At 36.9% G+C, this 17,416-nt stretch overlaps 1 protein-coding gene across 10 annotated transcripts in view; it reads right to left on the bottom strand.

The window, feature by feature from the left end:
- Positions 1-17,416, bottom strand: part of wwk (white walker) — a 60,925-nt gene that overhangs the window by 16,947 nt on the left and 26,562 nt on the right. For 3 of the 10 annotated variants that reach the window (XR_011416790.1, XR_011416789.1, XR_011416792.1), the window contains 13 exons: positions 13,584-13,719; positions 13,393-13,523; positions 13,027-13,326; positions 12,567-12,896; positions 11,671-12,015; positions 11,514-11,602; positions 11,051-11,185; positions 10,074-10,395; positions 9,038-9,136; positions 8,180-8,576; positions 7,688-7,833; positions 6,148-7,619; positions 5,946-6,077 (listed from right to left, as the gene is read on the bottom strand). Coding sequence is in view for 3 of the 10 variants with exons in the window: in XM_032437885.2 (XP_032293776.1) it covers positions 7,377-7,619; positions 7,688-7,833; positions 8,180-8,576; positions 9,038-9,136; positions 10,074-10,395; positions 11,051-11,185; positions 11,514-11,602; positions 11,671-12,015; positions 12,567-12,896; positions 13,027-13,326; positions 13,393-13,523; positions 13,584-13,719 (2,673 nt within the window). In the remaining 7 variants the exon portion in view is untranslated. Of the gene's footprint in view, positions 1-5,945; positions 6,078-6,119; positions 7,620-7,687; positions 7,834-7,883; positions 7,992-8,179; positions 8,577-9,037; positions 9,137-10,073; positions 10,396-11,050; positions 11,186-11,513; positions 11,603-11,670; positions 12,016-12,566; positions 12,897-13,026; positions 13,327-13,392; positions 13,524-13,583; positions 13,720-17,416 lie in introns of those variants that run through there. The other 7 variants (XR_011416793.1, XR_011416795.1, XR_011416791.1 and 4 more) reach the window with 6 other exon arrangements.

The following is a 17,416-nucleotide window of genomic DNA, read 5'->3' as shown; positions in this document are numbered from 1 at the left end:
TTAGACCGCAGCACGTCTTCCCGGTCGCAATCACCCCCTCCTCCGCCAGCCCCTTAATTTATCAGCCATTTTCATGCCATCCCATTGGGTGTCGTTTTGTTGTTGTGTAATCCTTTAGTTAATTAAATTAATTAAATGAGCGCATTGGCACTTCGGGGATTTCGAATTATGCCTGTGCGAGCCGTGTGAGTTATGTTTGCAGAGAGTGCATAAAGTCGCGAGTATTTCGATGGCTCTTGGTTGCGAGAAAAGTTAAGAGCAGCTTCAAGTTGGTTTAGAAGAATATAGAGTATCGTCAATGGAAAACAATTTTAACTTTAGTTCTTGCTTGAAGCTTGTAATTCGCAACTGGTTAAAGCTGCGACTAAAACAAACCATTTGCAGAGCGGGAAGGCTCTTGAAATACTTATACATGCTCATCTTTTGGTAATTGTATTTGTATTTTAAATATAAGCAACCTCAAATTCCTTCTTTCAAATTATGCTTTGCTTAATGTTATTCAAATTTTTTGAATGGGTGAAATCGACTCTTCTGGTTTGTGCATCAATGAAGGCACGATATATACAGGGCATACCCAATAAAGCTAAAGGCAATTGCAACATCTAAGATCAGAGTTTTAAACCCATAAGTTGATTGTTTGCTTTAAAGAATTGCTTGAATATATAGAACTAATATACAGAATATATTACTTTGTAAAATGTGAAGTCAATTTTAACTGCGCATGTACAAAAGGGGCTTAGAAATTTCATGATAAAAACTGAACCAGCTTTAAGGAAAATAAGTGAAGTGAAGTAAAAAAGGAATCTCTTTGAAGGCTGCGCGTGTGGAGCTTTATAGTTTCTGTTGAAAGCCGATTTACTGGTTGCTGATGAATACCAGTAGTTTATCGTTTATATGTTGGCTGACCTTAATTGTGTTGATCTGATAACTTATGCCGGTTTCATTTGCCCAGCTAACCACATAATTGTTGTCCAATTGGAGCACACCCAAGACGCTTAAATAGTTTCAGGTCAGATCTCTAGGCCAAATTTTTTAGTTTAGTCGGGTGCGGCAACGAGCTAAATTCACACAGAGCTTCCGTTTAATTTGTTTATAAACATCGATCGCAATGCCAACTGACTGTGCTGAGTGTTGGCTGCCCTAAGTACATTTCGTTTGAAATTCAATTAAAAAAAAAAAAAAACGTTTCATTTAACCTTTAAACGTTTCATTCTCAAACGGTAGACAATCAACAGGTGGCACATTAAAGCGATTTCTCGGCTACTTTTCGACTACTGCATGGACAGGCAGTCGGACAATTTTATGATCGCTGCGGATGAACGAAAATTTAAATTATAAGGCAATTAAAAAGAGCACATATAATAAAAAAAAAATCAAATAGCAAGAGAGTTGTCTTAGAGGGTGCACGATGCAGCGATACCCTGTAGAAACTGTAGTATGAATACGCACAGCAAGAGAAGCATATAAAGTCAATTGATCTTCAAAACATGTTGTTCATGATTACAGGGTATATAGAAAAACAACAACAACGTCAACAAGAGACTATGAAACGGCAACTTGTATGGCCGTGCCTTGTTGCAGGAACGTATAAGTTGGTTTTGGGAGGCGGGACGCTGCAGCTAATTAAATGTAATTAATTTTCACATGCCTCAAAATTAAATGCATTTAAATCGGAGCTCGGGTGGAGAGAGAGTGTGAGCTTTATAAATAGCGTATGGTTTAATAGCCCGACGTTTGTTAAAAGCGATTTAAAAATGTTTCATTAAGATAAAAAAAAAAAACAAAGCAACAACAATAACAACTGCTTACTGTATGAGCAATAACAGCAACAAAAGAGTTATTGCAATTTTAATTTTTAATTTCAACGCGACTATGACGACAGGTGAATAAACCATGGGTCAAAATACACGACGTGGCTGCGACTCGACAGATCAAAAGAAACAACAACAAAAAAACAAAAAAAAAAAAGAAACACATTTAAAATAAAAAATAACAATAAAAAACACACACAACATTTGGGCCATTTACCGTTGCGCCCTCGAGGCGTGGCCATGTTTCATTTTTGAGGCCAACATTAGTTTTGTGTCCAAAAGCAACAAACTTTTCGGCAGCTACTGAATGGGGGCTCCAAGCTGAAGCTGAAGCTGATGCTGAAGCTGAAGCTGATGCTGGGCGCTTTGGCATTTGCCGTCTCGCTCGCTCGCTAGCTTGCCCGCTTAACGACCACAAATTCAACGGAAAAAATGGCGTTTAACTGTAACTGTGGGCAATGTGAAACATTTTCGGGTCAGGTGCTGCCAACGAGATTTCACCAAACAGCCAACGCCCCACAGTATTCATTATCTTACGGTAATATCGCACATAAAGCCTTTGACTTTTGCTTGTATGTTGCTCTTTCATCATCATCATCATCATCATCATCATCATCATTATGATGGTCATTTGGTCAGCCTTCGCACATCTTGTGCTGATCTTAAGCTACAACTACACACACACACACACACACACACGCACAGCTTGTTATGGTTTTCAACATGCCTGGCCTGGCCCGGCTCTGTGTCTCTGCAATATCTACACAAGTTCGCCTTTTGCTGGTTTTATTGTATTTTATTTTTGGTGTTGCTGTTCGTTTGGTTATTGCGCAGATTTATCTTAGAGTTTGCTCTTTTGATTGGTACGCTGTATACAGTCTTTGTTGTTGTTGTTGTTGTTTTCTTTTTATTGCCCGTCGTTTGTTTTGTTGGGTCAACTGCTTTGCTGCAATTTCCGGTGAACAGGGCGCCGCAAAAGAAGCCAAATTTTAAATTGTGTCCATTTTGGTGTCGGTTTTAATCAAAAAAAAAAAAAAAACAACAAAAAAAGGTGAAAGAGACACCGCAACTAAGCGTAAAGCTATTGCATTTTAATACAAACGCTGGAAATTTTAATACATTGTGCCAGTAAAAGTTTCTTCTTAAATCAAAAGTGAATAAGGAAAATTTCACCTCAAGCCTGCTCGATTTCTCGATTTATCATAAGCAAAAAATGCCAAAAAATATATAAAAAGAAAGTATTCAAAAAGTGTTTAAAAATAAAATTGCCAGTAATTAATTAATCAAACATGTCAAAATCAAATTCAGGCGTTTGAGCTGGCAACTCAAATCCAACAACACACTTCTCACTCCGAAACAAGGTCCTTATCTATAAGGTAAGCCTTGCACCTATGTGGCGATATGGGCCCCAAGTTGACAGACGCAAAAACACACATAAACAAAGTTCGCATTATCCAGGCCAAGACCTTTCGAAAAGTTTCTGGAGTCGAATGGTATATTCGCACACGGCACATTGCAAAAGTCCCAACCTAACGTCCTGACAAGGAACCTGCTAAGAAGGCAAAGAACAAGGAGGCTTAAAAGGACCTGCCCAACAGATCTGGTCAGTCGATGCCTTTCGTATACCAGCAAATTGTCGGCCAAACATTATATAAGCTTATCTAGTCTTAACAAAATTAACATATATAGCATTTTCTCACAGTAAATATCTTAACTAAGCTACCTTAAACCAAAAGCTATCGTTAAACTATGAATTCGCCACAAAGTAAATATATTATACCCCATGATTATTAATGCTTATATTGAAAAGTGAAAAATACGTTTAAATTTGATCAATTTAAAAGAGCCAAAGGAAACGTATTAAAAACTATTTTAAGAACAACATAATAAATTTAATATCTTAAATTTTTAGGATAAAATATTAAAAATTGAAACCCATTATTAATATTAATTTAGTAAGGGCGAAAAATGTAATTATATTGTATTAAGATAAAAAAGTCAAAAGAAACATTTGTAGTAATAATGCTTCAAATAAATCTAATAATTTCTGATATTCGTAGAATTCAAGTAAGAAACTTAAACCCGTGTTTTACGTTCATCATCATTAAATCTTAAATCTTAATCTTAATATATATATAATATATATTTATATATATATATATATATATGTGACAGCTATAGTATAAAATTGCGCGTTTCGTGATATTCTTTTTTAAACCATATTAATCAGTTTGAGAGGTATGCAAAACAAAAGCTTGTTACTGGATAGTACTTAACAAAATGTACTCATATCATTGCTCATATTAAACCTGCTGTAAAATTCCGATGCTGTTTTTAATTAGCAACACAAGCGAACAGAAACAGAACTGTGAATAATGTCAGCCTATTAAAATGACACATTGTTTGTTGCAGCACCCGTGGGTCAAGGATAATGATTGGCCAGCTAAAAGTTTTCCAGATGGCAACAACAACAAATTGATTGCACACGCACTGGCTATGGTTTAATCATTACGTTTAAATCTAATAGGGCGGACAGTGTCAGAATTTTGTATATCCTATGCACAAGGTAAATAGCTAAAATCGGGTATATTGAAGCGTAAATATATAATCAATATATAAATACATAAAGACAGACTAAACGGAACATATGTATATCTTTTCTCATATATTCTATATTCGATCGAGCATGTCGAAGAAGAGAATTACTGCTAGAATGATTATTACATAGTGTGTAAATATATCATGAATTAAGTAAGCGACTGGCTACAGGGTATCTTCTATTTGGAAACTTTCCAGTAGAGCACTTATGCCTTTTTGTTTGCAACAACATTTCTCATTTTGTTTTATTGCTTTGCCCAATGATGGGAGGGAGGGAATGGGAGGGAATGGTTGCGGCCACTGGGGTCAAAATTGCACACTTGGAACGCTCTCATCAACAGCAACAGCAACAGCAACAGCAACACATGTCATTGTTACAGGTGAGCTGTCCCCTGTTCGCTGTCTGCTGTCTGCTGTCTGTTGATTTGAATGCGTTGATAACACAGCGCGAGATCTGCTGCAGCCGTTGAGTGGCCGGCAATGCCCCCAGTTACGGATCCAGCTCCATTCCCATTCCATTTCGTACGCCTGACAAAACGCACTCCGCACGTACCGCTAATTAGCGCGCGTTTTAAGGCCCCCACCAGGCAGCCGGGCGCACGAGTCGACGGCCATTACGAATACAGGCACATATCACACAAGCAGATATACAAATATGTATAATGCGTTAGCAGGAGTTAGTGTAACAACTGAGCTGACGGAATGGCATGTGTTTGTTATATGACAAATTCTTGCCATATTCGCAGGTTCATTAATTGAAGAAAAGAATTGTTTGTGGGGCTCTTTGGCGCATTCCCCAATCGGCTTAGATACAAATTCAATTGATCGCACTTCGATAATATAAAATATATAAATATTATTTAAATAATATTGTATATTTTTCTACTCATTCTACTTTCGTTAAGGCTAAATAATAGTATTTGTGGGGCTTTTTGTTGGATTCAATAAAATACAAATAATGTTAAATATTAGTTTGAACCTGATCAACAGCTGCCTCTGAGGACGCTTGCCGGGGTGCAGCCGAAATATATCGAAGAAAAGTATATTAAAAATTAAAATAAGAAACCCTGAGCTCGATTTAAGAATATTTTAATAGTGGAAAGGACGCCAAGACCAACATTCTATTAATAAATATAATATTTTTGTCTTTTTGTTCTTTTTTATGTAATATCAAATTTAAAGTTTTTTTTCTGTTAAATGTAATATAAAATATTACTAAATAGAAAATTTTCAAAGCCTTTTTCTTTTCCTTGCTATGATAAAAACTATTTTCCAAATTTATAGTTTCTAGATGCCTTAATATGCAAATATAACACATATAGAATTGATTGCATTTCCTTTATATTTTCCTGGATTCAATAATATTGTCCTCCCTGATCACGCTAGTCGAACTAACTCTTCCTAAGAACTTGGCATATTCTTTTTACAACTTTACCTTGCATTACAGTATATATAAGATAACCCCAAAATAACCTCACTCTATTGCAGCACTTCTGTTTAATATCGTCATTAAAATTGTAATTTTTTAGTACTTACCTATAAATTAATTCTTCTTTAAGCCATGCTAGGTTAACGTCTTGCTCTGGGAATCAAAATTATTGGCTGCTCCTTAAAATATACAACACTTCCTTGAGTTTCTCAAGCTGTATTTCGCGAACGGCAACATGCCTAAAAGAACACAATATAAAATTATATGAAAAGAACATTTCAAATGTTTTTCAAATACATTTGCTTTTACCTAATTCGTTTCATATATTTTTCGTTTTCAACACAAGAGCACATAATTATATTTCAATATTTTCGTGTAAATTTCTCGTTGACACTTAAATGCTAAATATTATGTACAAATATCCATCGGTAGAGTTGTGCCTGTGTGTGTGTCCCTTTGTGTGTGTGTGGGCATGGCCTAAGTACTACAAATACTCGTGTTTCAGCTCAAGCATTTAATGAACAAAAATAGTTTGAATAGCTTACGGAAAGCTGTTGTTGAATTTGAATTCTTGTAAATAGATTTGTTTAGTTTGTAAGCGAGTGCGGCGGTTAATTCATGTCTTATATCTGAATATGTCTCTTTACTCCCTTTTTCTGACTTGTATATATATATGGAAGGAACAATGGACGACATATGCGAACGCATCACAGTCGTGTCGTTGTGTGTGTGTTTCTGTGTGTATGTTTATGTCTTTTGATTGCTTAAGAGAAGTAGATAACTGCAACGAGTATTCAAAGCGTAATCTGGTTTGAAATGAGTATTCAGCTCGAACAAGTAGTACTCATGCGTGTGATACAAAGCTGAGGCGCAAGTTAACTTATCAGTGCGTTTATGAGTAGCGTGCCTGCAAAAATATTATAAAATAAATATATGTATGTTAAAATATTGAAAGGAACACGCAAAATAAAAGTACTCATTGCAGCACTCTGTTAAGTAGACAAATATTAGTAATATTAGTATTAAGTAATCGCTTACTCCGGCAACATAAATGCAAAACGTAACATCAACTTTTAACAAATGGTTTTGGTTATTTTTTATCATTTTTTTTTAGCTCTAGGCTTACAACATTTTGGCTACCAAAAAACTTGTAACGGCTTAAAAACGCTAAACAAAATTCATTTCACATTTGCTTAATTTGACAAATATTTATGCGATTTGCGAGTGTGAAAAATGGACTAAAAACATTTAATGCACCATTTCAAATGCGAAATGTTTTTTTCTTTGTTTGTTTTGTGTTAGCCACATAATGTGTTAATTACTTTTGTTAATTACTTGTTATTGTGTTTACCATTAAGTACATATGTATAAGTTAGTTAGTTGCTTCCAACTCTGGACAAGACACACATTCAGCAAATTGCTCATATCATCAATATGTTAGTGAAAGATCGTTTAAAACATGGACTAGATGGGGTTGTGCATAGAAAAACTATTTACAATGTGCGCTCGGGATAGCTAGTATTCGATTTTAGTTAAGCTTAATTATCCGTATGATGATGATGCTGGTGTTGCTGCTGCTGCTGCTGTTGTTGCTGCTGCTGCTGCTGATGATGATAATGCAGAGAAGAGCCAGCTTGTGTGGAGGACGAAACAGATGTTGTTGTTACTGTTGCTGCCGGCTTGAGCGCAGGTCTGATATCATCAATTTGTATTAGTTGCTCGATGGGTATTAAGGACAGTTCACCGCCCACGGGCTGAGGCATTGGCAGCTTAGCCAGAGCCTGCAAAAATTGAAAAAGAGTATACTAAAGTCGTTGAAGTAGCAGAAGCAGAAATCTATCTTTCTTACCTTGGCATGCTCTACGGCAATGGTGGCCGCCTTTTCCGCCTCGCGCTGTCTTCGCTCCTTTAGCTTAAGCGAGAATATGGCCACAGATCGCGCGCTTTTAACCAACTTTTGTTTGAGCCGCGATTTCTTGGCCGCCAACTCGGCAGCTATAGTGAACAAATAATGGGAATTAATCAGATTTATAGTTTACCTGATAGTATTACACAATTTTTTTAATGAACTTTAAATAAGATGAAACCAATTCGCACATAAATTCAATTCTCTGCTCCAGTGCGGTGAGTTTTCCAAAAAATGTGAAACCCGTCTTTGAAAAATAAATAAATAAAATAAAAATAAAAAATAAAATATAACAATAAATAAATAAAATCACACACAAAAGGCGTCAAGTCACAAGAAGTTTATGCACTGTACTTTGTTGACCAATCAATCAGTTTGTCAATCAATCAATCAGAACAAGCAATTTTTTATATTTCGAAAGCTTCACTGACTCACCCTTTGTCTCATCATCTGTATTGCCAGCGGATGTGGAGGCAGTGACCGCCGCTGCCTGCTCCTGCACCTTTTCACGCTCCTCCTTCGACTGCTTTTGCGGCTGTTGTTTGTGAGATGAACCCGATGAGGAATTGGATAATGCGCCCACGCTGGGCCGTGACTGGGAATTGCTGATGCTAATGCTGCTGCTACCGGCGACTGGACCAGCTCCACTCGGACTGAAGACACTGCCACCGCCGCCCGATGAGGATGACGAGGATGCGACAATTTGCTGTTGCTGCTGAGCAGCTGGTGGTGTAGCCAGCATGATACCCGGAGCACCCGTCTTGAGTGCCACATTGCTCCAGGATGGCGCAGGCTTTAGTACATCCGGGTTGTCTGCATTGCTTGCGAGTTCCTTGAGATTGGCATATGTTTATAAAAGGGGTTGCATTAGTATTGGATCAGCCAACCAACTCTATTCACATAACTACGCACACATTTAAAGCTTTGGTTCATGCACATGACATTGGGGCTTATGAGTATTTTAAGTCAGCGTGAAATTGTTTATACAGTGTGTGGGAGTGCGATAAAGCTGTTGCCATGCCGGAACTTAAACCTTAAGGATTATAATGTTTTATAACACATATATGAACTGCCTGCCAATCGGACTCTGTTCTAAGCAACATGAAGCTTCAATTGCAAGGCAAACATTTCTTGTAAATATTTCAATATTATTTATATATATACGGATTTTTTATATGGTGATTATCAGTATAAGGCGCTTGCACAACCCAATTTGAATGCAAATCGATTAACATATATCGTATATGGGGCTTATATATCGGTTTGTATAAGTATAACACATCTATCGACTACCTTGGCAATACAATCTATGCTTCTATGCAGGTTCGCATTATCGTTGACTTTTAAACGGGACATCCATTCGGGTGCGTGTAGTTTACTATGTAGTTTATCCTTTAAACAGGAGAAGGATATTAAAGTCGCTATCGATCAGTTATCGGTTATGGGAGAATTTGTGTTGTGTAAACAGAAATTTGGAGTATTGTTTAGCATGTGTTGCCTACATGTTTTATACTAAGATTCGGTAACCGGATTCTTATTAGATCATATTAGACCCTTATGAAAATAACATTCTTAACGTATTCTCATTAACTATTCGATTGCAAACAGAATAACTATCAGAGCATAAGTGGATATATGATTAATAATGCTGAACTATTTTTTTTTTGAACAAAAAGAATTCTCTAGCCTTAAAACGTAGACACATACCAAAATAATGTGCTTTACAGAAATCCTGTGTGGTTTTCACTTTTGAAAGGCGAGTTTAAAAAAATATAACTTTTACTAACCTTATTCCTTTTAACTAAAATAAATCACATTACATTTAAAAAAATCAAATTTCCACCTATATTCCGCTCATGGGTTTCATTTTGTGGATAGAACTCGTATTCAGCATTTATTTAGCGCTTTAAAATTGAGTTTGAAATCGATCGGACTTTATATATAAAAGATGCCCTTTAACTTATATATTCATATCGAACCTATCCTACAAGATGTATCTAAAATAGGTTACCTTTCATGTAAAAGTGACACAGAGCATAATGAAAATTGATCAAACTACTCACTACATCGACCACAAATGTTGCATTATTTTATTCTGGCACGGGGTCATATTAAATACTTATTAGCACTAAGATACGTAGGTTAGTAGTCAAGTATTGAGTTTTTTTTTACTAATTGTCAGTCTACAAGAACGTGTTTAGCTATGGGATAAAATCAGATTGTGAAGCAAGTTGAAGAGATTTTGTGTGTGTGTGTGGGTGTGTTTGTGTGTGTGAATATGTCTAGGGAAAAATTAATTGGAATTGAAATATGCTGAGCTATGTCTTACGCTCATCTGCAATTGAGTTGCGCTCTCGGCGGATATTTTACGCGTCTTGCTGTACGGCGGAATCTCTGCAATTTTATTTGCCTGTTGTTGTTGTTGTTGCTGTTGTTGTTGCTGCTGTTGCTGCTGCTGTTGCTGCAGCTGCTGTAGTTGAAGCTGACGCATCGAAGTGCGCTGTGGACTGCTGCCCGTACTGCTGCCAGTATGATCAGCCGAATCGCTTGATTTCTTACGGAACGGCGGTATTTCCGGTATATGCATCGATTGCAAACTTGAAGCGTAGCTGGCAGCGGCAGAGTTCAGGCCTAGCGTGCTAGCTGAAGCGCTGTAAGGTGGCATATTTCATAAGCGAGAGGAAAAAGAGAATAAAGAACAAATATAGAGTGTAAATTGTAAAATGTTGAGTAAAAAAGAGTATCAAGCAGGGGTATTCCAGAATTCCATAAACTAATTTAGCCTTTTCTTAAGTTTTCTTTTAACCATTTTCTAAATTTCGATCTCGTTTGAAACGTAATTTTGCTTATTTACGCAAATATTCTTTTATCATTTAATTAGTTTTATTAATAATAATTAAAAAAATTTAAAAAACTTCCTATTACTTTTACATTAATTTTAAATAAATAAATTACAATTTATTTATTTATTATTTATTAATTGTTAATTGAATGCATTTAATCAATTAAATCATTTGCTGGAATACCCCTAACAAATATTAAAAATAAATATATAAACAGCATAGTTAATTTAAAAAATATTAAACAGTATAAGAATTGTTTATATTAAATAGAAGCAGCTTGTAAAGTGAAGAATTTGCCAATGAGAGAAATGTTTTGCATCACAAATTTTGCGTTTCGTAAAGCGAAAACAACAACACACAGCAAAAAATGAGAGCACAGCACAGATATAACAACAATATATCAATTGATTTCCATTTTTTTATCAAACATCTAAATATTTCAGCTATAATATAGACAATTTACCCGCTAAGCAGCTGTTGTTGTTGTATTCTTTGGCTGTGTGTTGACAGAGCACTCAAATTACGCACCGAATATCCAAGAAATGGCGGTATTTCCGGTATAAACAATTGCGATTTTTGCCTACAACTTTTACAAGCGCTATAAAAAGATTTATGGGCAAATGCATTTGTGGTATTATATTAAAAGAGCGGCCAGAGTTAATTACAAAAAGAAATAATTAAATATATAAAAATATACAACGATGCTCAGAAGAAATTGTTTAAGAACTTTGAAATTGCGACTGGGATATATTTAAATGCGTGTATGGGTGTGTGTACGTGTGTGTGTGTGTGTTTGTGCGTGTTTGAGTGATTTGAGTGCTTATGGCTCATATGTGAGCTTTATTATTCGGCTCTTAGACGGACTTAATTGACTTTGCGTGTGCGATAGACTTAGCCGACAACCCTAGCCGGGCTGCCCCACTTACCCATTGCCATCCTGATGCAGGCTGCTCAGCGAGGCGCCACCGTGCGGCGGTGTCGATTCATGCAACGGTCTTATTAGAATTGTGCTCGTCTGTAAGTTAGTTAAGTTTAGTTTTGTGAGCTGAAATATTTTAATAACACGCTCAGCTTAACACGCACCTGCGATGGCGGCGAATCGGGCGAGGAGTCGCGATTCTCATAAATATTAACATCTGCCTCAATGCTCCGGCCATAGTTGGCGGCTAGCTCGTGGCCATACAGCAGCATATCATCGCCCAGTTGACTCTCCATGGACTGATCGTGCGTGGTTTCGGCGCCCGTGCACTCCTGTTCCGGCTGTGTGGATGTGGTTGAGGGCGGCGTCGGCGGTGTGGGACGCGGTGAGGTGCCCTTGCATTGCATCTCGCGGCGACAATGCTCGGCGCGCGCTATCTCCGCCGCCAGCCAGGAGGGCAGTTCCGGCAGCAGCCAAGTCAACGCCTGCCGCAGTCCCAGCATGATGTGCTGTGCATATAAAAAAAGAGAGTGTCATATTAAATTAACGATATCTATAAGATGAAAGATGTATACTATTCTAAACTCTAGCTCTTAAAACTAACGAGCTTTACTAAAAGCAATATAATTTCGATATCAATTTTTATCGATTGCTTGGAAACGGGGCAAGCTTTGGATCATCGGAAACAAACTTGTACTCGTACTCACTTTAAAAGTTTCAGTACATATCTTTCACTTATAGGTTCTGACATCGACGCCTACATATATACGGAGAGGCGGACAGACGGACAAACGACTCGGCTATTAATGCTGATCAAGAATATATATACTTTATGGGGCTGGAGATGCTTCCTTCTGCCATTTACATACATTTTCAAAAAACTTTTATAGCCTTATAAGCCATTTTCAATGGGTTCAAGCTTTCAAAAAGTTACACTAAGCCGTTTTCTCTCTATTCCTTCAATCAGCGCCAGGTCTCAGTATTAATTGGACTGAGCGTTAATTACTAATCAGTCAATAAGCCAGGACATATATGGAGTATAAATCCACAATGAACTCACCTCCAGTGTTACTATTAATATTATAGTTTGTGCAGTGGTCAATCCAGGCCAGAGGCGAGACACCTGACCGGACAGGCCAATCAGTGCACAATTGACAATAACCGCGGCCAGCGACAATATGCTCAACGCGTTCTGCCAGGTGCCAATGTTGGCCACACGCTGCCCAAACGGCCGTTGATGCACATGCGCCAGCTTGAACGCATCCGAGCGTATCTCCATCAGATTGTTAATTAGCGCACAAATCCCGGCCAGCGGAAAGGCAGCCGAAAAGAGCACTACATAGCCCATCTGGACAAGCATCTCCAAATGATCCGAGAATGTGCCATCGTACTGCAAAAACACACAAGTTAAACATTATTCAAAATAATTTTACTTCTAAGACACAGACATGCCACAACATGCACAGATTTAGCAAAAACTTAACTAAATTGTTGCGCGAAGATTTTCATAGATTTCTTACCTTATATAATGAACTCTCAATCTCAGCCTGTCCAATGTTTCGCTTGCTTGCCGATTGCTGCTGTTGCTGCTGCTCCTGTTGTGCCACAGTTTTGGGCGTGGCAGCTGCCTCAGACTTAAGCTTCTCCTCGGCGGTGGCCAATTCCTCGGCTAGACTGCGATTCACATGCTGCGTGGGACTGAGAGCGCCCCACATATTAAAGCTCAGCTTGGCCAGCTTCCATTGCTCCAAGACATAGGGTATAGCCGATTCGCGTAAATTGCCAATTATTTGCCGAGAGATGAGCAGGCCAGCCAATTGCTGCAACATGTCGAGCAATCATTTAAAAGTGATAGAAAAAAATGCAATTTATTTAAATTCACGCACCTCTTTGAGTTTATCCTCATCGCGCAGATAGAAGGCAATGTAGAAGAGCGAGAGAAACGAGTTGACAAATTGAAAAAGCGCCACTTTGGCTATCAAATGATTCTCGTACTTCGATTGCAAGCGATAATTTTCTAAATAGATAATACATAAGAGTTTCACCATATGGCATAATTGTTTGATCACACTTTTACCTCTGTCATTAAGCCAAACGGCCAGCTTAAAGTAGGCCTCATCCATCAAGGTAATAGCACCAGCCAACAGCACCTTGGGTATCACACTCAGGCAGCACAGGACGCTGTCCTCCGGCAGCTTGGAGTCCCACCAATCCTAACGCAAGGCCAAAGAAAAATAAATATAGCTAATGAGTGCTTATTTACGCTAAATTAACCAACTTTACTTTGAGTAAGTAGAGGCAGCCACTGGGCTTATTATTAACAATTAATACATCATTTCATTTTGCCAGCAATTCAATTATTACACACGCCCTTCATTTGCCAAATCGAAGCTTAATTTGATTACATTATGATATATCCGTTGTGTGAGACTTGGCATGGGCTACGGCTTACGTTTTTGTGTACAACTTTGCGGTTTTGGGCATGGGATCAAACTGACATGCGCTGTCTCCTCGCTTAACTGGCATAAATTAAATGGCACTTGTTTTGCGCAAACTAGCCAATTTAAAGAGAAATTATAGACTATAATATATCCTCTATTGGAGCTGAATACACACCATAAAAGTTTTAAGTGTTTCTATAATTTTAGTTAACTAAATGGTTTGCATATACAGCTCCTCTTGTATTAACCCAATTTGTGGTACACAGTTCTACACTTTATCAAATACAAACAAAATTATAAATTTACAAAATTTTTCAATTTTAATCTTTATAATTTTTTTCTATAAAATGCTAAACCATTTACCTATTTTTCGGATACTATCAACTTGTTTTAGAAGCCCTTTAAATAAATAAAAAATTGAATAGGAATAATTCACAGTGTTGCAAAACAATAACTAACACCAACACCAAGTGGCGCCTTCATAAATAGTTTCTTAACACTAGTCTTAAAAGATTTGTTTTCTTTCAGATCGGGTTACTGGACATTCTCAAGCTGTGCACTTTTTATAAAACAATGTGCATTTGTAAATGTTCTTGACAAGCAGTTACATATACCCTTTAGCCACTCAGTTTGCTGAGTATTTATAGCACACAAAAAACCACAAGCCGGCTCTCATTTTACACAAGAACAAAAGCTGTTTGCGCTTTTTAAACTGCCTTCACTTCCGTGAGTGTGCGTGTGTTGTGTTTTGGTTATATGTGTGCGTCTCTTTTGTCTCGTTGCATAATTTTCAACTTAATTAGCAGCTTTTTGTAGCAAGGTAGTTGGTTAAACTGCCAACTGAATCTCATAATTTACGCCGCTCGTAGGCAAAAGCAGCCTAGAGCTAAACAAGGACAAAGAAAGGAACAAAGAACGGCACATAATGAACGACTAAGTGTGCAATATGTTTGGTGCATTTAAATAATAGTGTATTACAAAAAAAAAGTTAGTGTTCATAAATTCGACAACAGCTGTTGTTGATCCAATAGTTCATTCATGTTTTAGAAAAATTAATTCAGCACAGACATTATTTCTTTAAATCACAGATAATTCCAGCACTTCTTTTATATTATATAATATTTAAGAAAATATATGTTAATATGTATATTAAATTATATTTTGCCTTTGAGCTTAAGAGTTTAGCCTTCTTCTATTATATATACATTTAATTTTACTCTCTATATTGATGGATATATTTTTATATATAGTAAAGACTTTAATATGTAGCGCTGTCTAATGCCATTAACTTTAATACCTGCCATAAAGGCTTAACTACAATAAATATATTTTTAAGCTCATTGGGACAACACGCACAGCTTCAGCCCAAGCACCTGACATTTGTATTAGCAGCTCGAGCACAGCGCATTAAACCTGCCCTCACAACACAGTTACTTGCCACTTGGCCACACAGGTATTTAGCTCTTTTGCAACACTGCCCAACCTGCTGCACGTGACAACTCACACACTCACACACACATGCAGAAACAACTGACGTGCCTCATTATTGCAACTAAATGTTGCGCTTTGTAAAGCTTAAATGTCATTGTCCAAGGTTCAGTTATCCGGAAAACTTTTTTATACCCTGTACCCAATGAAAATGGGTGTCTATAGTATGTAGCAGTTGTTCAACTGCACATACAAATAAAATGCATATTTAACATTTCAAAGATCCTACAATAAGCACAGAAGTTATTTAAGTATAAAGTTTCCATAGTTAAGGTACGTATGAGCATCTAGTAGCTGCGTACAGGGTATATTCTAGTCAGTGGCCAGAGTGGCTAGTTTTACTTGTCTATATTAAGCCAAGGACCATGCATGAAAGAGCAACAGCAGCAACAAAGTGCATCAAACTAACATGGCGACTGCAACAGCAGAAATAACGAAAAACATGTCAATTGTCAGGTCAACTTGTGGATAGTCCCAGTGGACTTGGTTTGTTTGAAAACAGGGCAGCGGAATGTGAAGTAGCGGCTCTTTAACACTTTTGTGGTCTAAGTAGAAAGCTTTAAGATTTAAGAAGTATATATTTAAGTGTATTAAAGTCTGTCAGACACAGCTGATTGATTAGGCAGCTAATCTAAGCTAAGCGTCATCTGTGCTAAAACTTGTTGTGAATTATAAGCCCAATAGCAATATGGCTTCAAACTGCTTAAGTTTCTCGTAGTCATTTACCAGCCTAGTACTATTTGTTTCACATTAAACTATATTGTTTATATATAACATATTAATATTATATATAATATCGCAATTATTTATCCGCATTTTATATTTAACATGCATGTTTATAGTTTTTTAGCTTACACTCATTTTTATGTACAGCAATTCGTAAAAATCTCAGTTTCGCCTTATTGCTTTTAAAAATGTTTCGCTTTTCTTTTAGCTGTCCCTAATTCTTTCATGATGAGAAAATGCTGCTAGTCTTTCAATGGTGGCCGGAGGGGCAATGGGCCTGCCTAAATGATTTCTTTGCTAAAGTTATTTGTGCTTCTTCTTGCCTTTGTTGTTGTTGCTGTTATTCCAAGCATTCAATTGTGCGTAAAATATGGCGAAAGTCGAGCAGTGCGTAGTCCCGCATTTTGTCAATGCCAGTTTTTGGTTTCTATTTCGCAATTTCTGCTACTTCTGCATATTTAAACAGTGTCCTTGCCACAGGCGTCTTTTCTCTTTTTGCCTGCTCAACATTTTAATTAATGTCAACTGACAAGTCTCTGTGGAGTGTGCGTGGGTGTGTGTGCCTTAAAAAATAGGTATACCCAAAAGGCATTTGGAAAATGTCTTGCAAAAGTGTGTGGGAAAAGTTTTAATTAAAACATGACCCGCAGATTCTTGGCAAATGCAGCTAGCCACTTGTTTTTTAGCCAACTATTCAGCCAGAACCAAGCACTGCTTTTACTGCATTCCATATTATAAGAATTTTTCGTATTTTTGCTACTTTTGTTTCTGTTACCTTGCCTCAAAATGTTCAAAATTCGTATTAAGTACTTTCATAACCCTCAGCTATAGCATTTGTCAAGTCGGAAGGCGATCATTTAAAATTTGAATAATTAAATTGAATAAATATATTAACAGTTTACAAACACTGGCCTAAAAATTGATCAAAATTATAGCAGTCAATTATTTTTGGATTTTATGCCAAGCCTTTTACTAATTTCCACATAAAGCTAATTGAATTTCCTTTCAGTTCTGGCTCATTTTAATTTAAAATATTTTAACATATTTTCTCAAAAAGTGTTTGACTGTTTTCTCACACAAAATCTAACCTCAAAATGTTATGGTAACAAACGACCAATAAAAATCGTATTATGGCCGGGTACTGCGTGTTAATAATGACATGATAATAAAATCGACTACAAGACGAACGCGCATAAAATATAAAAGTTGAAATGTGAGCACAACATATTTATTACTAATAATAATAATAAGGTTA

The sequence above is a fragment of the Drosophila virilis genome, chromosome 4 (assembly GCF_030788295.1).
Source record: "Drosophila virilis strain 15010-1051.87 chromosome 4, Dvir_AGI_RSII-ME, whole genome shotgun sequence".
NCBI lineage: Eukaryota > Metazoa > Arthropoda > Insecta > Diptera > Drosophilidae > Drosophila > Drosophila virilis.
The sequence above is the reverse complement of the archived record's forward strand: the minus strand, read 5'-3'. Positions and strand labels throughout refer to the sequence as shown.